At 39.0% G+C, this 21,531-nt stretch overlaps 1 protein-coding gene across 1 annotated transcript; it reads right to left on the reverse strand.

The window, feature by feature from the left end:
• Positions 1–870: 870 nt before the first annotated feature.
• On the reverse strand, positions 871–20,621 carry OC90 (otoconin 90). The gene is made up of 14 exons (XM_052704650.1): positions 20,576–20,621; positions 16,536–16,604; positions 16,265–16,324; positions 15,846–16,020; positions 11,781–11,893; positions 10,359–10,487; positions 8,617–8,658; positions 7,778–7,834; positions 6,328–6,378; positions 3,927–4,076; positions 3,437–3,535; positions 2,431–2,605; positions 1,645–1,751; positions 871–1,172 (listed from the first exon to the last, which is right to left on the reverse strand). The coding sequence occupies exons 1-14, from the start codon at positions 20,619–20,621 to the stop codon at positions 871–873; spliced, it is 1,575 nt and encodes a 524-aa protein (XP_052560610.1).
• Between the last annotated feature and the right edge of the window lie 910 nt (positions 20,622–21,531).

The raw sequence follows: 21,531 nt of genomic DNA on the forward strand, positions 1-21,531 counted from the left end.
CAAGAAAGTCCTTGAAGCAAAACTGTAGTTGAAAGCAGGAATAAGGGGAAGAAAAATATCCCAACGTTATTCTAGCTCTGTATTAGGTACTGTGCATTAGCTTTAGTTGATCCCAGAGAGGTGGTGGATGCTGCATCCAACCTGGAGATTTTCAAGGTGAGGCTGGACAGGACACTAAGCAACCTACTCTAGCTGTAGGTGTCCCTCCCTGTTCAGTGCAGGGCAGTTGAAACAGATTACCTTTAAGGGTCCCTTCCCTTCCAGCTCAAACAATTCTATGATTGTATAATCCTTAAATCTCTGAGAACTGGAGATAACTACATAATACATAACTCTGGGACACGAAATACTCTTTTTTTCTACCCTGACCTGTCTGACCAGCAGAAACGCTTGGTTGAAACTTTCAGTTAGGGAAGAGGGAACGCATTTCCATGTAACTACTGTAGCTTTTCTTCTGGGTGTTTCCTGCTTTGCTCTATAAAGGAAGAATGTGCAGAACGAGTTGGAGTAATTGCAGATTGATTTAATTAAAAAGCTGAAATATGTAGTCACCATTAGCAAGATCTGGTCTGAACCAGTTACATGATTAACAAAAATCAATCTTTGATCAGAACAAAAATCAGAGTTTTGATCAGAAATCAAATGAAGTTGTGCAGAGTGCTGTCAGATATTTCAGGTAATAGCTGGCCTGCATAGGCGGTCTGCAGTGACTTCTCTATGAAAGGAAGTTATGCATCTTAACATTCACTATCTAGTCTATTGCTGGAAAAGTAAGGCAGTTGCAATTGCAGAGTGACAAAAAGGAGTAAGGTACACGAGGCTGGCTGTGAAATTCCCAGTGCCATTTCTCACACAGGTGGCCATAGCAAACTAACTGCCCCTGTGCTGCCCGCCCCTGGGCTTCCCAGGAGGACGGCGCGTCTCTCTCCATGCTCTTCTCCGCAGGGAATCTTCCTCCTCGCTGCTCTCCTCAGAGCTGGATGTCCCGGCCCCTGGTTCTGTGCTGACTGAAGGCCATTCGTAAGGGCCACCTCGACACGAGGTTTTCTCCTCTTGGCATGCTTGAGCATGTGGAAACTTAAGGCTTTCGTTGAAGAAAGCAGAGGCCATGCACTCAGCTGCTGTCTGGTCACAAGCACATAGGAGTTTTTCACACAAGCTCCAACCAATACCTTAAAGAGAAATTTTAAAATGAATATTTAAGAGCAGTTACAGCTAGTGATGTGTAATTTGTCAGTGCTAAATGAGATCTTGACTAAAATTATTAATTTTTCCTTGAATTTTAGCTTCCAAATTCACCTTTAACCACTTAAATATACCTGCTGCCAAGGTGTTGAGTGCCTGGAACTGTGGCTGACGTTAGGTGGACTTGTGCAAATAAAAACAACAACAGCTGTTCTTTGTCTCCTGTCAAAAATGTCCGAATGCAATTCTTATCCTGACCTGATCACATCAAGCACAGTGACGTAATAACCGTGATCTCAGCTAGGACAAAAACCTGGTTTAGGCGTAGCTATTGAGGACATTTTGCAATCAAATTCTGTCTCCATTCTGTACCATGCTATAGGCATGGTCGTATTCAGCATGTAATAATTTCATATGCTGAGTATGAAAAGATGAGTAATGTCTGTAACTCAAACCTACATTTTGGAGTATGATCAAAGCACACAACTTCAGATTGTGAACTTCTTTCTGCAGGACATCCAAGTTTCTTAACTTGTTCCACACAGCATTGATGAGAGAAGCAGCACCTAAAATAAAGAGCAGGGCTAACTGAAAAGTATTTCTTTTTCTTACATCACACAATATTCACAATTTATTTTATCCATTTCTTTTTCAGTATCTATTACAACTGAAAATATTGTTTTTATTTCGTGGAAAAATCTTTTCCGTAAAGTCAAAAATAGCAAAAAACACCTGTATTTACTTTTGCAGTCCTTTCCTAATTCCTTGTTCATTTCTTCAAGATCTGTGAACAAACCCTCCTTTAGCAGTAGCTTGAGGTGTTCAGATACTGTTGGCTGAGAATCTGAAAACCACACATCATTACCCAGTGCACTGACTAGCTTCAGTGTCTGATTTTATCATGCACGGGTAGTCTTACTTGTGTAAAAGTGCAGGAAAATTCTGTGTGCTGTGCACTCAGAGCCGTGCTTGGACTCGATATGGCTCCAGCTGTAATGATTTCCACTCAAGGAACAATTTTGTTTGAAAATGAACTGCTTTTAGGGAGATTTCCTTGGTTTGGGTGATGGGTTTGGATTATATTAAGCATGGTCTGACTATGAATACCATAGAATCATGAAATACTTTTGGTTGGAAAAGGCCCTTAAGATCATTAAGGACAACTAAGAAGCAAACATCAGGCTTGGCTGGTTGTAAGTACTCTTGCTACCTACAACTAATGGCAGATTACAGAAGAGCCCACACCTGTCCAGAGCATCAATAGGATGCCCTCTTCCTTCCTTGCCACAGTAGCAACCGTAAGACTCAAATTCCTCTGGACATCTCTCAGTTAAACAGAACAACATTTCTCCCAGCTGGGGCAGCTCTCTCTTCTCTCTTCCATTTCCTCTCTCTTGTAGAAATGTTAATCGTTCACATACTATAAAGTAAAAAATAAAACAACTGTTTGACATACCATGTTCTCAACAGTTGAAGACTCTCATTATTTCTAAGTCATTGTCCCAGCCACTGACCTCCGACTTTTATTATAGCACTAAGGAAGACAGCAAGAGAAGTGGGAGAAGATACTGAATAAAGAGAGAAATCCCTATGAATATCTAAAATGCAAGTCAAATAGGATTGCAGACAGTACATTGCAACCCCCTTTAACCTTTCATATTTAAATATTTTTTTTCAAGAATGTTCAAACCTAGCTGAGAAAAGAAATAGGAAGTCAGCAGCTTCTCTCTTAGCTAACTCAGAAAATACAGCCCAAACCTCTTGTTCTTACATACTGGACAATGATTAAGTGTAAAACAACAAAAAGTTTTTTACAAGCTTTCAAATGTTTAATTTGATATATCTTCCACCGAGCAATAAGTTGTGCTCAGACTAAGGCATGTACATGATTTATTCATGGCTTATTCACAAAATAGTTCTAAGAGAGCTTGGCTGCCATGACAGACCAATCAGTAACAGTTCTGCTTTCCTCAAAGGAAAGATTCTGGATTCTGGAGTCCTGTCTGTCACTCTCTCAGACTGGAAAGTTGAAATTTTCATGAAATCATAAAATCATAGAACGTTTGAGTTGGAAGAGACCTTTAGAGGTCCTCTAGTCCAACAGGGACACCTACAGCTAGAGCAGGTTGCTCAGAGCCCTCTCCAGCCTGACCTTGAGTGTCTCCAGGGATGGGGATATCTACTGCCTCTCTGGGCAACCTGTTCCAGTTCTTCACTAATTACATATCACTAGAAAATTTTTAAAGATTACCTTTTTCTGCAGGTCCTTTGGATCCCCTAACAGACAGTGACAGCTCCAGAGTTGGTCTGGAGGAAAGTGTGCCCAGGCCACCTCTTGTAGGAATTGCCTCTGGAGATTACACATGCACAGATCAGACTTGTAAAGATTAGACTTGCAAACATAGGATAAACTCTATCAGTAATGTGTCCCAAAGGGCATACTCTGAACCAAAACCAATCTTCTTGCAGTCTTCCAACATCTGTTTAGATAATGATTGGAAGTCTGTTCATTAGTGGTAAATTCAACTTCCCTAGGCAATATTTGAAAATGAACTCCCACTGCTGGTACTGAACACTCTGCATCCTAGCCAGATTTAGCCAGATTTAGCCACAGTCTAGCCAGATTTAGGGAGGAAAATTTGCTGTTCTGCATGTTGGTGAAAAGCACTGAATCCCAACAGCCACAAACAGCAAGAGGGAGCACTACAAATTACAGTGGAGTTAGTGCAGGCTGTACTTGCCTTTCTCTTTTGTCATTGCAGATGTGTCCGCAGGAATAAACTCAGTGGGGATAATTCTGACTTCTGCCGAGTTAATATCTGCCTGGAAGGAGCCTGGAGAGGTGGATATCTCTCCCGCTGGAACCTCAGCTCCTCTAAATCTGTCCTTCTCTGAATCAGCAGAAAGAAGAAAGCAGAAGATATGGAGCAGTAAATATCAAGATTTTCATTTCAGATAGTAGGTCAGAGCAATATCTGGGGGCAGAACTGCTGTGAATTGATGGCCATAGAGAAAAGCCATTCAAGATGAGGATTAGGAAAGCAAAGAGCATCCACACTGGTCATTTGTTCACATATCTTGTCTTTTAGAAGAAAATGGAGCTAGTTAAATACAACCAATGTAACTGGTAGGTGTTTTGCTCATTTTGTTTGTTTGTCCTTAAATTTATATGTCACGTACCAAGGTACAAAGCTGTGCCAAGTACTAAAAATAAGGCTGGGTGCTGATTAGTTGGCCAGACCGAGAGAGGAGGGATAAGGATAAGATGTCATCATCTGAGTAAACTGCTAAAAAACACAGTGTCAGTTTACGAAAGGGTACCAAAAATAACAGCAACAGTAGGGATATTGCTTGAATGATGCAGAGCTGAGCAACTATGGGATTTACTTCTTTACAGACACAAGGAAATAGCAAGGGGAAAATGAGTTGAAAAATGTGCCATTTTAAAGAAGTTCTTCATCCTAGAAACTAATTTTTTTCTTTTTTTTCCAATTTTTTTTTTTTCGTTATCTGAAACTTCATCATTGGCTGGGAATGTTTGATGAATTTGGATATTGCTTTTCTTTTTTTTTTTTTTCTTTTTTTTGCCTTTCTCTTTTCATATAAGCTAACTTGAAAATGAAAACAGTGTTTTCAAATGGCTTCTTTTTTTTTAAATATCAATGCAAAGGATATTGCATTTAAGGAATAAAATGCTTCATTTTCAAAGGGACTGTGTGCATAGTTTCCATGTTTTGAGAGCCTATCTTTTTAAATTTCTGGAGTGAACTAATTAATTGGATTCCACTCAAATTCATTAAGTTCAATCCTCTGAAGTTCTGTTTTTGGCATGCATTGGAAATAACCTGTCTTAGCATAAGAGAATGGATAAAAAGAATGAAAGCACTTCTAAAAACAGAAGTAAGACCATGAAAGGCTGCAGGATGAATAGCAACATGCCAGTCTCACAGCTCAGCACGGTGCATGTTTTATGTCACTCTGTTTGGCAGTGATGTATTGAAATGAAAGTGATTCTTGCCAGGTGCAGATAATATAACTGGAGTTTGGAATATTCTGCTGTTTGCTAAGAACAGATATCACAGATAATCTTCTAGCAGCCATGCAGACCTCCAACACAACATGCACATTTTCTGATACATTCAAGTTAGTGGAGGAGAAGATTTCTGAGCAGAGTTTATCATAGCAATGCCTTATTTCTGGATTGAGGTGGAAAACATGAATGTTACCCAAACGGTGATCTGAGTCAAAAGATGGTTCCTTCCTTCTCTCCATATTCAGACTTACTTCACATTTTTTGATGCATTTAATTCTTTTTCACATAAATCATTTTCACATAAAGGTGTCATTGGTAATTTCAAGTCTGCTATGGTACTCCACTTGCTTTTAGCTGTAGCTACTGATGTGAATGTTCTCGTAGAAATGGTAATGGCAAAAATGTGAAATAACTTTTAGCCTGGGAAAGAGTTCCATGAAATTCTGTATATTAAAGGAGGAAGTAAAATAAAAATGAACCCTTTGGGCAGCAAATCCTATGAAAGTAATTTAAAGGATCAACCATCATATCAGAAAACCTGATGGGAAGAGGTTTTCTCACATACTTGCATAAGGCATGCAAAATGAGTGGCTGGAGGCAATGAATAGCAAATAATCCTCAAATAATATCTGTGATCTGACTCCTATCTAGCTCCAATTCCACAGCAGCCCAGTCATCACCATGCACAGAATCTTAACTGTGATGCTTTTAGATAAAGAATTGTTGTGCCAAAGGCAACGAAAAGCCCAGAACCACTGACCTTTCACTGACAGAGTGGGAGAAGACCAAGTCATACCTCGTTGGTCCCTTGTGACAGCTGGACAGAAAGCAGAGCATCTGGCAGTGAAGTATCTTCTGCATTTCTGCAGTGCATGTCTGGAGTGGTTTTTATGGAGAGCATTATAAAGCTTAACCAAACATCACTATTAGCCTTGCCTTTTAAAGAGGGTAATTAGGAGAAAGAAAGTGGTTGCTCAAGGATGTGCAGGTCAGCAGAACTACAGGTATTACTCAGAAATCCCAGCAATAAAGCTTAATAAACTAAAGCCTGCTATCACCTGGAGTCAGGAGGGTCTGATTCACCAGCAAAAGTACATCTGGGCTCTTACCTCCAGCGCTGGAAGTCCCCAGGGCCATCTCACTGGGCTCAGAGGAAATCGCTGTTGAAGACAAAAAATGTAAACTCAGACAAGTTGGCAGCACAGGATCTTATGAGAAGTTACAGACTGATAGAATACCCCAAGTTGGAAGGGACCCATAAGGATCCCCAAGTCCTCTCAGTCACTTAACTCGAAGCCAAGAGAATAGCTTCTTGAGCAGAGGAGGAAAGACCCATGTCTGCAGATTTTCCTGATTTTCTATGCACAACATAAATTGTTACAGACAGTGATGCTCAAAAACTAACCTCATTACTACATTCAGATGAGGTGCTATAAAGAAGAAACATAAATAGTCTGTCCACTTGACAGACTACAGTGAAGAGAACTAGGTGTAAAATCTTACTATTGTGCACAGAACAGATGCCATATTCCTTACAAAAACATGTGTTTGACTGTGTTGAAAGTAAAACATGAATGGGAAGCTACCAACTGAACCCTTCCTTAATCTCTAATTTATTGCTTTACTTCATGCACTGATGTTCATTTATCAGAAGCATTTTCATTAGCAGAGTGATCAGACGATCCCAAAATTCATCTCTGCATCTTTTTGTGAATTGTTAGGATGGTGTGATATAAGAAAGAATTTTTGTGCTGTCAAATGAATTTTGGAGTAGTGTCATGTTTTGGCTTAATATGTTCTCACAGCAGCCAGTGGTGAAGCTCTTGGGGTATAAATGGGGAGACAACTAATTCAATTGAAGTGGTTCTCCCAATATTTCATGGAATCATTAAGGTTGGAAAAGACCACTAGGATCATCTGGTCCAACCATCAACCCATCACCACCAGGCCCACTAGACCACATCCCTCAGTGCTACATCTACACATTTCTTGAACTTCTTCAGGGACCATAACTCCACCACCTTCACAGTTTATCTGGGTAAGTTATCTGTGTTGCAATTTCATCTTTCTAAAATTTTGTATACTGACTTTTATCCACAGACATATTTTGAGCATTATAATAAACTGTTTCTGTTCAGAGGGCACGAGTGACTGTTTTGGGGGATGTAGAAGATTAATACAGGTATGTAAGTACTGCACACAACTACAGCTTCATCTCAAATAATTAAATATCTCTTTGAAAACAACAAATGTTCAATGGACTGCCAGACTCCCCTGCCACAACTTCTCCTTCCTAGAAGGTCTGTTTTGGTGAAAAAAGGTTTTGTTCCAGAGTTCTCAGTCTCAGTCCTTGGGAAATTTTGAATAAACAGTGGTTAAGCACATGGAGCATGCAAGCTGAAGCACATTCTCATTTGGTCTTGAATTGGATCACCAAAACATATCTACTTTTATAGCAGTTTTCTTAGAAGGGCTGTAAGCAAACAGCTTGTTCTTGTATTTTATTCTTCCAGCTTTTGGGAGCTGAAAACAGCACTTCTTGCACTGTAAGTTACAAACCTTCTTCCACAGATGCTGTCACAGCCTCTGTTTTCTCAATCCCATGATGAAAGAACTCTGCAAAAAGAAAAGCATTTTTCCTCCAAAGAGAATCATGGCTTCGGATGCTCATAGATAGGAGCTTGGTGTAACATGGCCAGAGCAGCAGAACAAAACTTATTTCCAAATATTATCACTATTGTATTTTTCATTGGGTTTTTATATAAATATAATAAAATTTAGTAAATATTAACCTAATTATAGGTAATTAATTTAAATATTAGAATTCTTCCTTAGCACTTACTGACCACAAATACCAAATCCTACTTAGCAATATATAGTGTAATTAATAAAAAGCCATCAGTCTCTATCATTGTTTCAATCTAAACTAGAAAATTGATCAACAATAAGCATTCTGTAAGTATTCCTTAAGGATAAGAATCAATGTTTAGAGGTAAACTCAAATGTTTCAGCCTAAGCACTTTGCTGAAGCTGAGCTCAAAATGTCCATGCAAATAGCAAAGGACTGATCTGAAAATATTTTTAAAATGCTTTCAGTTTGTTTCTTCTTGCATTCTTTCTAAATGAGATTCAGTTTCTCTTTTCAATTCCTTTGAAAAATGAGTCATTTGGCTGAAATTATCCTGAGCTTCTCAGTAATGGCTGGTCACAAAAGCAGTACTTTGGTTTATTAGTTCTTTCTCTTCCTTTCATATTTTGATATCTTGCTAAAAATTGCCTTTGCTTCTAAAAAAAAAGAAATTCATATCTTCCAAAATGCTCATGTTATTTTTCTCAATGCAGACATTCTTCTTGATTCAATATATTTCAGTCAAAAAATCACAGAGGTAAGGACATACCCCCTGTGTGGAGTGTTGTCAGCTCTCTCTTGCTGGTTGTTTCTGAAAAGGAGAAATCTCTCTTACACAATGAAGTCTATAGATTAAAGTCAACATTTAAACTCTATAGTAAAACAAATCAAGAGTTCATTGCATTTATTCCTATTAAGGCAAAGGTTTAGGAAAATATTCAAATTTTCTCTGTAATAAAGCATCTGCCAAATTACTTTTCCTAGAAATTTATCTGACATCCTTGCTATGCTTTTTGCTTTTTTTCTACAGCTTGAACTGGACAGAACAGCTACACAGAAAGGTAATTACCTGAGCAAATGACAAATACAAATGATTCATTCAAAGGATTTCAATATTTTCCTGAAATAAGTATTACCAGGAGCCTAATCTGGTGGAGGTATTCAGTGAGCTATGGTGGAATCTCTCTTTATCAGCTGAGGTAAAAACAGCATGATTTTCCTGTTAGCACATAACAATTTCCCCTTTATTTGTAATGTGTTGGAGCTGCCATATCTGTATTAGACCCACCTGATCCCAGTGAAAGATTACTGGCTTACACAAAACATTTTGCTGGCACTGACACAAATTTTGCTAAGGCAATTTCTTCTCTCTTGGCCTCTTTATGAAGGGATATACACGTGCAGAGCTCTGAATTCATGTGTCTGTTCTTAGCACTGAGGTGTGCCAATATCAGTGAAGGGATCAGAAAAACTAGCAGTGCTTTTTCACATCTGACCCAGCTTTGGAGTTTGAGTCATAGAAACAGAAAGAATTGTAGGAGCTGGAAAGGACCTCTGAAAGTCATCAAGTCCAACCCCCTACTACAGCAGGTTCCCTAGGGCACGATGCACACGAAAGTGTCCAGGTGGCTTCTGAATATCTGCAGAGGAGATTCCACCACCTCTCTGGGCAGCCTGTGCCAGTGCTCTGTGCCCATTGCCCCTTATCCTGTCCACTGAAAAGAGCTTGGCCTCATCCATTTGAAACCTATCTTTTAGATATATATGAGTGTTGATAAGACTCCTCTTCTCCAGGATGAACAGACCCAGGTCTCCCAGTTATACTCAGAAGATAAATGCTGCAGACCCCTTATCACCTCTGTGGGCTTTCTCTGTTCTCTGCCAGTTTTAAACTGAGGAGCCCAGAAATGGACACAGTACACCAGATGTGGCCTCACCAGGGCAGAGTAGAGGGGGAGGATCACCTCCCTTAACCTGCTGGCCACAAACCTTTAATACACTCCAAGACACCATTGGCCTTGGCCACCAGAGCACACTGTGAGTGACCTCAGTAAATTGCTAATTATCCTAAGTAGCACCCAGTCATTCAGGTGCCTCCTGAAAAACAAACAAACAAACAAAAACAAATAAATCCCCATGTCTAACTGGACTTTCCCTGTTGCAGCTACATCTCTTGCCCCTTGTCCTGTGCCCATGCTCCTCCAAAAGGAGTCTGGCTCCTTCATCTCTGCACAGCTCCACAAAGAAGAGGAGAACAGTGAGACATCTCTTTCAGCAGGTGCTCCAGCTCCTCATCAGCTCAGTAACTTCTCCTGGCCATGCTCTAGGACAGCAATTAGCCTGCCTTCTTCTATCTTGGTTTTCATTTGAGTAGGAGTAAGTGGAGAATAGGACAGACTGCCAGATTTAGTGCAGGAAGCTACTCAGCTACTGCTCCATTCATCTTAGATCAGACTCAATGACAAAAGAAAACCTGGCAGGAGGGGCAGTCAGTCTGATCTGGATTGTTACCTGTAACCAGAGATGGACAGGAGGAGACATCCAGGCCATTCAGGGAAGAGTTAATATGAGCATTCCCAAAACACTCAATGGCATCTTTGTCGCAGGTGCAGAGGAACTGTTCACAGGGATCCCCATTTTCTGCAAATTAAACAAAAATCCAAACAAGGTGCTATTGAAATATCTTTTTTCCCCTACTTCACTTTTCCTACCTGTAAGATTTATGTCTTCATTAGCGCATGCATGCTTAAACCATGGTTTTTCATGTTGAATTCATTCCAGTTTTGTAATCCCACAGAGTTTGTAATTTGACAGAGCTGGCAATGGGTTGCTAGAGCCTGGTTCTTTCTATAGAGCAGTGAGAATCTCAGAGCAGAGCTTTGCTGCATTGAATTTTTCCATGGAAAACTTACGCCATCTGATATTGAGTGTAAAATATTCCACCTATCCCCAGGAAGTCACAGTCCACAAGCCAAGTCTTTCAGAGGATATGTTTTGCATTTTATAAAAGGAATGAGTTTCTCTACAAAAATACTGTTTTCCCACTTCAAATCCATTTACCTTTCAGAGCTTTCAAAAATATTGATCTTTCGGAGTTCTTACACAGTTTTTCCATATTCAACATTCAATATCTATTCATTTTGCTTTCCTCTCTTATTTCAGTTTGAACAAGACATTTTCTGATTAAGTATGGAAAGAGCTAAAGAAACACTGTTTGGGTTCAGATGTGCGTGAATCTTTATAGACTGACCCAGAAAGAAAAACTGGCTTCCATTTGAAACAAGAAGTGGAAATTGGGTCAGTCCTGTACTAAATCAAGCTATGAAGTTCTTGGTTTGGGGATGCTGCTCTTCTTTGCTGGCAACCACCAGTTATGTTCTCAAGCATAGTATTTCCTGGAAGCCAACACTGGGTGAAAAGTGACATTAAAATTGACTGGGGGCACTCCACACTTGCTAAACTCCTGTTACAACAGCAAGATTTCTGCCTGCTAGTGATACAGTTCTATCTGAATGTGTGGGACCCTGAAAGCACAGAATTGAATCCCTCAAATTACATGAAAATCAAGCCTTGGAGCTTCAGAAAGTACATTACTTTTCAAGTAATTCCCCAGCATCATCTCCATTCCATTCACATGGAGATATTTCAGGCAATACTCAGTGGTCCTGCAAAGTCACAGAAGTCTGGAAACCGCATCAGGAGGCTGCATGTTAGAGGAGCCCTGACGAGTTTCTAACTATAGGACTTCCATTCTCCTGCCAAGCTGGACCTTCATACCTCTGTGCATTCTTATTCACATTCATCCTTGAGTGGAATATTTAATTCCTCGAGAATCCACATGTGGAGGTGGTTTCTCCTTAACTTATATATGATTTATGGTAGGTAGGCCACTAAGAACTCCAGAATTCTGTTCTTGTGACAGGTTAATCTTACCACAGGTCAGGTTTTCTGCAGAGCAGGTGACATCTGTAGAAATTTTTGATGGGTCCCATGTGCACTCCATCTCCATTGCTTCCTCATAGCATTTGCGGTGCTGAAAACAGCATCTTTAAAGCATGAAATAGCACAAAGTTCAGACAGTATGTCTTCCTTTCTGTTCAAGATCAGACTGCAATGCTTATTCCTATACAAGAATGAAAAGGTGCCAAAGGAGAAAAAGGATCCTTGTGTAGTCCACAGACAAAAGAAAGGCTGAGCATCACTTTTCTCTGAATTAGTCTGGTGGAATAATTACACTTGGATGCAAAGCTCAGTGATGGCAGCAGGTCTTCAAGTCATGGGAGATCATGCTTGCATTCCACCCCTGCTGCAGAACCTGAGGGGCAAGGACCTTACAGGCAATTTCAATAAGAAATGCACTCCCATTGCCTGAACATCACCCACAGATCACTGCCAAACCAAGTCCCGCAGATCAGTTCTTAGATTCGGCCCTGATACAAACTGACCCAATACAGCTGTGTTGAACTGTGCTGCACCCAGCACTCTTAGACAGTAAATGTTTCTGCAGTATCTTGTGAACCGCTGTGTCTCACTGGGACTTTATAAATATATGTGATGTTACCATAGAATCACAGTAAATGATACTTGTTCTTCCTCCTCAATGCAGCAACCAGAATGGAAAGGGGACATAATGTGTTTCTCAAGCCTGAGTAAAGCAGTGTTCTTGTGCCACAACACTACTCAGGCAGTAGGAACCTTGCATTGTCCTGTTGTCATGCAAACCCCAAACATCTGTATGGCTGCCTCAGATGTTGGCAGCAATGAAAATTCAAATGAAATAACGTATTCATCAATTCCCTCTTCTTTTGAGCAAGCTGTCTGTTTCCGTATTGTAGCAGAATCTGTGTGCACCGGCAGATGTAAATGAAACACCAGTAAGACATTCAATCACCATTTACTGTGTGTAAAACTGTCACATAAAGTAAGCAAGAGTTTGCTGTTAGATTTAGATTGAAACATTGTCATGTCAGTAAAATGGACTCACAACATGGGTCTGTTATTGCACTGATAGCAGTCTTGTCTCTGTCAAATGCAAAGAAAACATTACCATCCAACAAACAGTGTGTTGCCAGAACGGGTTAACTTGTGACTCATGATGTGAGGAGCTTACTGGAGGATTTTTTGTTAAGGATGTAATAAACATGTTTTATACATCAGCCACAGTCCTGCATATGCACTGCACGCTCACTCCTAGGCTATGCAGTCACTTTCTCACTTCCTAAATTTAGCAAGTATTTAATATTTAATCACTTAATACATTAATAGTTAATTGCTAAAATATTTAATTTTCCTAACAATTAAGGAAGAAGTCCAAGGCCTAACCACTATTGAACTTCTGACTCAATGAAAAACATCAGTGATGAGGTTTGCTCAGGCTGCAAGCAGCAGATAAGAACTCATAAATAGCATCATCCCCACAGGCAGTGTTTAAATGTGGGAAGGTGCTGTGTGAGGTGGACAGCTGATAGATGGGCCTCCTTTTTTTTAGATAGAGACACAGGTGGCTTTCATTTTATGTTTCTCTTTGTGTGTTTGGTTTCCCAGGAAACATTAAAAAAAAAAAAAAAATCCAAGAAATTTGTATTCTGATAATATCTCAAAGCCCACTTTCTTGGATTTCAGTATCTCTTTGTGGTCTTGCTCCCCATTGTAACTTGGTTGAGGTGACTGCAGAAGGGTACCAAACAAAGGTGGGAGCAAACAGCATCCAAGAGACAGGCCCTGATGGTTTCTCAGTGCCACCAGTGCTTTTTCTAGAGGTGAGGCTGAAGTTTGTAACTACGGGAAAACAATTTTAAATGTGTAACTGATGAAAGATGTCAAGTCCCACATCAATAATGCCTGAGGTTTATTTCACTACAAGCACCTGGAAACTCCTCCAGTTGGAAAATTAATCTAATACAAATGATGTAAAGTTCCTTTTTTATTAGAGTATCATTGTCACTCAACTCTTAAGACAACTTAATCAGAAAATAATGCCCCCTTTGCAGACAGGGCATTGTAAGACATGGCTTGTCCACTAAATACGTTTCTCTCTCCCCATGGATCAAGAAGGCAGAACACTCTTAATGTGGATATGCAAGTTAGATACTTTGGGAAATCAAGAAAGGTTTGATTTGTGGGCAAAATCTAATGTCCTAATGAAATACCTATAATGAGATGTTAATCCCTTTTCATTGAATGGCAATTGCAGTGTCAAATCCAAGATTTGCAAAACTAGTTTCTAAGAATGGAAATTAGTGGGGAAAAAAATGCAAAGCTGTGAGAACCAACTCTCAGAAAGGCATGTAATAACCTCCTTTTTGGATGATCTCTTGAATGAAGAGGATACCTGTGTCAGTGGCAAGGCAATCAGTCAGCATCTACTGCAAACTCCGGTGGTGTTGCCATTCTCATAGGGAAGTTTCACTATAGACTGCTAACACCTCTGTGCTCTTTCTGTGTTTACGCTGCCCTGCATTAAGATGAAGATGAGTGAAGCAAAAGCCTAGATGCTCAGCTCTTTGGGTACCAGTGCACTCAACTGCCTAGAGCTCTCATTTTAGAATGTCATCGTGTTTATTCAGAAAACTACTCATGAGAATTCCCATGGCTTTTTTCCAGCAGTAGAGTTAGATTTTTATTTTCTTAGGCATCCTATACTGGAAAGTGGATGGATTAACTTCTGTCTAGCTATAGGCGTCAGCACTTTCTGAGCCATTTCTGCCTTCATTCGAAGAATTCTCTCACTGTGTTGTTGGAAAGTATTTTATTTTTTTTGTAATTATGACATGCGTGTGTCTTGATTGCCTTTGAATTTCTTTTCCCACCTCCTAGTGGCAAATGTGAATAGCATGAATAGCCATTTGCTTGCCCTGTCTTGTTGCTAATTTTTTTTTCACTAACTCAGTCAGAATCTGGAGCATAATCTCTCTGAAGCCCAGGTTAGACTTTGGATATTTCTGTTCCCAGTGCATGGTAGTTGAAAGAGCCATTGAGCTATACTGATCTCCTCTGTACCCCGATGCTCCAGTGTATCATCTCATGTATGTAGATATTCACAGTAAGATTTACCTAACTCTATAACCACCAATAGAAGTCATACTTAGATGTAGCCTGATTCTTTTGATGCCTAAATCAGCTCAGATGCCAACATTTCCATTAGCATCCACTATGTGCCTATCTTGCCGGTGTATTACTCAGATTCCCAATACTAGCATTTGATAAGGCTGTAAATCCATGGAGAAGCTCGGGTTGACATTCTCCTGTCTATTTTACTAACAGACCCTCAAACTTTTACCACAGGAGTAAAATTTTGGGCTGAATAGTTCCCCAGAACAAATAAAAATGAATGAGGTTTTGTTCATGAATTCTATTTAGAATTCAGAGACCTCCGGTAAGCAGTGCCAAGGAGATGAGTATGGCATTTAATTACTCTATTGCATTACTGATCATTCTTCACAACCAGTTTAAGCCAGCTGTGCTACTAGGATTGCACTGTTGGAATCACAGGCAGGTGCAGAAGACTATAATCATGGGAAAAAAGAAACCACTAGATGATCACATGCTGTGGGTTATGACCATTTCAACTTCATCTGTTTCCAGTACTTGTTGTAAGGGTGGTGACTGGTGCTGGGTGGCAGCCCAACAAAAAGACTATGCTCATTAGCTCAACACAGGGCAAGGCCAACCAACTATAGATGGAGATGTTTTTTGTAGGTCATGTCAGATATTTGGGTTGCAAATGAGTGATGATTAGACAAAGCTGAGTGATGAGGGACTTGCCCTCTAAATAAATCTTCTTTAATTGTAGAATTGTCCTTAAGTCATATAGGCAAGTGTTATGCTTCAGGTCATCAGAGCATTAAGGCACTACCAGCCAGCTGAGGCAGACAGAAGATCACAGAGTAGAATCATAAATGTTAGAGAAGATCACTAAGATCATCTAGTCTAACCATCAGCTCATCATCACCATGCCCACTAAACCATGTCATGGATAGTCTCATGGAAAAGACTTACTCATCAGCTTCATCCACAGGGAGCCCTTCCATTTCAAACCGACAAGAGCAGCCATAGTCTTCAAAATCTCTGGGACAAAAGCCACTGACACACTTCATTTTGTTCACAAAGTTGAGCAAGGCAGGGAAATTTGTGAAGATGGACTGTAGCCAGGTGAAGTGAGAACCCAGACAATCTGCAAAGAGAACAGTGAGCAAAGGTTAGCCAAGCATGGGTCACAAGTGGGTGATGTCAGTGTGAAAGCAAAGCCTAAACCAGGCAGTACAGTAACACAGGGGCACTGAACAGTGCTCAGAACTAAGCAATATTTAGGATTGTAGCACTCTTTGAGAAACCAGCAGTCTCAACAATTCCTGTGCCATTTCAGTATGTATAAAAGCACATTCCACAGCTGAAGTACAAGTGAAGCACATACTTACCAAAAAATAATGCAACGCTTTCCACATTTTGAAAGACTCCATTGAAGAATGTGGCATTGTCTAGATGAACAAAACAAAAATATTTTTTGAAAAAGTAGGTGACAAGAATGGCTCCCAGACTGTTGCTTGTCTTGCTTCTGTTGTCAAGACCCTTGGTGATGAAAATTACATGATATTTTCTAACTGCATGCTTCCCTGCAATGTTTTGGAGTATGAGTCATTCAACACTGCAATGCTATACTATAGAAAGTAAAGCTTAAAGTGTTCTTACTCAAGATTCTTTCAGGTGCGTTAAGAAGCTCTGGCAGAAATGCTGGTGGCTCCAAATCTTGGCCACCTACTTCAGCAAACAGATTTGAGAAGAAAAGAGATTTTAAAATTGAGAACAAAATAACATATACTTCATTATGATGCATACACTGCATGCATATTGAACACCTTCCTACATTAGCAAGCTGATTTAGCATAGAAATGAAACACTTATTTCCATCCACACCCAGAAATTCACATCCAGAAATATTCTGATAAGTCTCATTGACTTCAACTTAATAATCAGTCTCTGTTTAACTGCTGGTGAGGATATATTAATCCTCATATTCCTTTGCTCTTCTGGACAAAACCACACACTGGGATAAATTATTAGAATCATGTAAAAATACTGTTACAAACAACTTGCACCACCCCAGATGTTTTTTTTCTACTCTGTTGCCCTTTGCTTTTCAGTTGTTGGAAGTCAAGACGTTTGTGCAAACCTCTCTGCACCTGCTTGTTGTCCCCCTAAAAGCTGACCTCTTCAGTTCCTCTGTCATTTTCTCTGTGCACATCCATACACAACTCCTTCCAGCTGTGACCCCAGCATTCAAAATCAGGGGAAGCCCTCGAGGTTTGGTGAATTGGGCACAGCTTGATTCACGTCCGTTGTGGAGAGGTCAGCAGCTGATTTCACTTCTCTGTAGCATTAAATACATCTCCCAGAATGTTACTCTATAGATAGCGAGATAGCTTCTGTGTTAGATACGTTTCCCTTTGCTGTTTCAACAGGACACATCAGGATTCACAGCTTAGTTTCGCCTCCACCTTTTTCAAACCTTTGCTGTTCAATTAGTCAACAGGTTGGGCTGATAATCTATCCCCCCAAAATGGTGTTTGCTAAACATAGAAAAGACAGCCATGATCTTAAGAGGTGAAGCTTCAGATTAATTTAGCTGAGTTCTCATTGCCTATGCTCTCTTCCTGTGGCTATTTTTTTCCTGAAGTTAGCAATCTTCTTTTTTTTTTTTCCTTTTGAAGGTGCCACTTCACCATTTCCACACTTTTTTTTTCTGTTTGTCATATCCTGATTTAGTGCTTGTTCTTGTCCATCCTGCATACTTCCCTTCTTCGTATCTTCTGCACATTTTTAGGAGAAAATGTGTTATTTTCAATTTATTTCAACTAGACATTTTATTACAGATATTGTCAAGGGTTTTTGCTGTCTCAAGGATCTAAAGATTGAAGAAAACAAGTAAATTTGAAATCATGGCACAGCTTATCTCTCAGAATAACAGGCATTTTCTGCAAAAGACTCTGGGGAAGATCTGACAGTTATCTTGCTAATCTGTTGAATTTTCTGCAATAAACAGAGCTGTAGGAGAGGAAAGATATTTTAGATATAAGAATTAATGTGATGCTTAGCAAAGAATTCGGGAAGATTTTTCTAAGATTTTATTATAGGACCTACTCAGGAGTTTATCACAGCTATTTTGGAATGAACAAAGTATCCTTGGACATAGTCACCATGCTTCCAGAAATACATTTATTAAGTTTGGTGTCATAATGTAAGTATGGGGTTGTAGGAGGTAGGAAAAGGTACTTCCCTTTGCTGTTATGGTCTCCCCGAATGTCTTTGCCTCAATTAAAATCTTTCAGATGAAAAGAAAACCAGCAAAAAACGTCCCTCATTCCAACAAAATGGAAGAGACAGAGAGGAAGACACTGTTTTCCTCAGAACAGAAAAGGCCTCTTGGCATCACAGAACTGGAACAAGTCTATTGAAAGCTTGACAGGCAGAAGGAATTCAAACTCAAGAAGAATAAAGTGCTGAACAAATGAATAGCATTTAATACTGTATATTTATATATGCAATAAGTCATGCTTACTAAAGAAAAGCTTCCCTTTGTTTTTTGACTTAAAGCCAGCCTTTCCTGTACAGTGACAAACATCTTATCCTGAAGTCATGTTCCATTTGGTGTGTGTAGAGTCGGATTTTGAAACACTGCACACTTCCATGCCTCAAATGGAGTGTCTGCTGATGTCTACCTGTTGATCATTAGGCCGTTTCAGCAATGTTTTGGAAAGCATGAAAATTCTATCAACTTGAATGAAACAGAGAAAAAAGTTTATAAAGTCATGTTACAGAGATGCTGGGAGATGTGATTCTTCTAGTACCCTTCATTTGCATGTAATCCTCAGCAAACTTAATTTGCACACACTCAATTACTCAGATATCTGAAGCTCCCCTTGAGAAACATCTCTACCACAGGGTCAACTGTTCAAAAAGCATTTAGTTTTTCTAAAGCTTTCATTGCTAAAAATGGTATTTCTAGTTGTCAGAGAGTCAACATCAAAGACCAGTATTTACTAACAAGATTGCTTAATTTATTTAAATTTTGATGTAGAAACAGTAAGAAAATACATTCTGAATCAATAATTCTTTCTTATTATTTTTCTATCACGCTTTCTGGGGACTAATGTTCCTGCCTCGTTCCCTGCCTAGTCAGTAAAAGACTGTGCTACAAAAATCAGCCTTTTAAATTGCAGAACACCCTGAGAGTCAGCTTCACTCACCTGTCTCTACAACCTGCTAAATTCCTTGGCATGTGTCCTGAGGAGACTTGTGTGGTACATCGGCCCTAGGGATTTCCAGCTGTGTCAGAATTTTTTCATTATTTAGATGCAAGGGCTGTATCTGCAATGTTGCTATGCTGAGAATGCTTTTCATAAGTGTTATCCCAACAAAGCTCATAAAAAAAATCACCATGTCTCTGATAGTTTTTGCAGTCATGTCTAATTAAAATGCCATTATATAGGGCATGAATGCAGTAATTATAATATCTGGGGAGCACAAACATTGACTGTCTTAGGAAATGTCAGAGCAAATCCAACCTATTTGATATCTTCAAGGGAAATCCCATTAACTCCTCATGTGGATAGTTGTTTGCGTGCTACTGTTTGTTTCAGTCTCAAAGTAAAGATGAGCAAAGTGGTTCCCACATAAGTCTAAATCAATAATGCTTCCCAAAGCCCCAGCTGGCCTAGGGCAGCATTTAAAATCTTTATGCTTTGACTGTGCTCAGATGGAGGAAAGCATTAAAAAACCTGTGGCGTATCCAAAAAGCCTTGGGAGAAAATATTTTCCTATATCAAAAAAAATCTCTGAGTATACAGATATTTCTGAGTATACTGGTTATTATCAGTATATATTGCTGCCTTGGCAATCCCTATCAGTGAAGTGGGAATATGCTGATATCCTTACTGATTTCTGTCCATTTGTTAGGAGATTCAATGCTCAGTTTCATTAATATAATTTCCAAATGTATCATGTATTAGACTATTTACTGGCTAGCAATGCAAGTGATTCTTTATAAGAGATGAAATGGCATGGAGTAGGTCAGTGCAGAATTTTGTGTATGCCAAGATGTTCAACCTTCTTTTCACTTCAAAAATAACCTCATGGAACAACCAGGAATGCTCTAAAAATACTTCTCTTCAATGGCACATCGTTACTCATTATGACTTCCACACACAGTGTAGGGAAATCTGAAATGTCACCTGCCCCTGTCACTGGATCATTGAAATCTCATTCATCATAGGACAACTAAATGTAAACAGTTACATGCAGAAAAAAAATTAAAAAAAGAATATATTCTAAATAAAAATTCAAAGAAAACTTTAGCTGAATGCAAGGACCTACTTAATGGTTTGGAGAATTTATATAATACACTTCTTTCATGAGTAGAATATATATTTTTGCAATTTTTGGGATTCTAAGGAGCTCAGGTGATGACCAAATGTAAGCAGAAGTTAAGATGGATTTTTTTGTTTGTTTGTTTATATTTATTGGCCCCACTAAATGTTTCTTCCTTCACTACATGTCCTGAGGAAAAAAAATGTTTTATAACTGCTCCATTGCTAATTATTCTGGTACATTTGAGTGCTGAACAACAAGGAAGGGGTAGGTGTGCATTTCCAGAGCTATATTTCCAAATGCATATACTTAAAACAGTATTTGTCATAAGTGCAAAATAATTATAAAAATAAATGATGACTTACCACTGTGCAACACCATGAACATAGACATCAGAAGAATTCCAATCATTTTTTATTTGACCAAGTGCAAGAAAAATTCACACAGCAGACTGGTTTGCCTGGTGAGTTAAGTAAAATATTGGGCAAAATGTTATGAGTGTAGGATGCCATTAAGTTAGAAAATCCTTCTCTTCTAGCCTGGCCATACATGTGCCTAATGCGGCACAGTTTTTTTCTCTTGTAAGTGCACATAATACATCAAAAATTGGTCTTATATATGCTCCACACATTATCAAACTATCAACTATGAGCCTGATTAAAAATATTAAAAATATTTACTTCAGTATTGATTTAGGTCAATAGGTTCCTCGAATTGCCATAGACAGGGCAAGTCCATTTAACAACGAAAGTTTTTTATTTTGCAATTTTCATGGCTTACTTGATCTAACAGTTGTTATAAACTAACATTCTGGAATTACTTCTACTGAATCCAGCTAGTCTACAGTTGCATGTCTTAGTTAACTTCACATCATATAAATCACTTTGTAGTCACACATTTACTCTGATACGTCTTGATACTGGTCTAAAGCATCATATATTTTCCCAATCAAATACTGTGCTGCATGGAAATCTTCAAATTTTGGATGCATTTGGCATTATAAAAATGTGTGTAAGGAATTATTCTGAAGCCAAAGCTCAGTGCTAATATTCAGAGAGATTTTGAACCACCATTACAGTTTATTCTAATTTAAAACAATTTCCTAAATCAAGCACAGAGTTTGTTTTCTACAGCTAAAAAAATATGCATTTATTTATCAACTTTCAAACACGTACCTACTGTTGATTATCTTCTTCCTCAGGTGTAAGGTCATTTAAAAATCTTGTAATATTTCATCAAAAACTGAAGTTAGAAATATAACAGCCATAAATATTTATACTCTATTATCTGAAACTTCATACTTGTACTTCAGTCTACTACT

This window comes from Tympanuchus pallidicinctus, unplaced genomic scaffold (assembly GCF_026119805.1).
Source record: "Tympanuchus pallidicinctus isolate F22 unplaced genomic scaffold, pur_lepc_1.0 scaffold5, whole genome shotgun sequence".
NCBI lineage: Eukaryota > Metazoa > Chordata > Aves > Galliformes > Phasianidae > Tympanuchus > Tympanuchus pallidicinctus.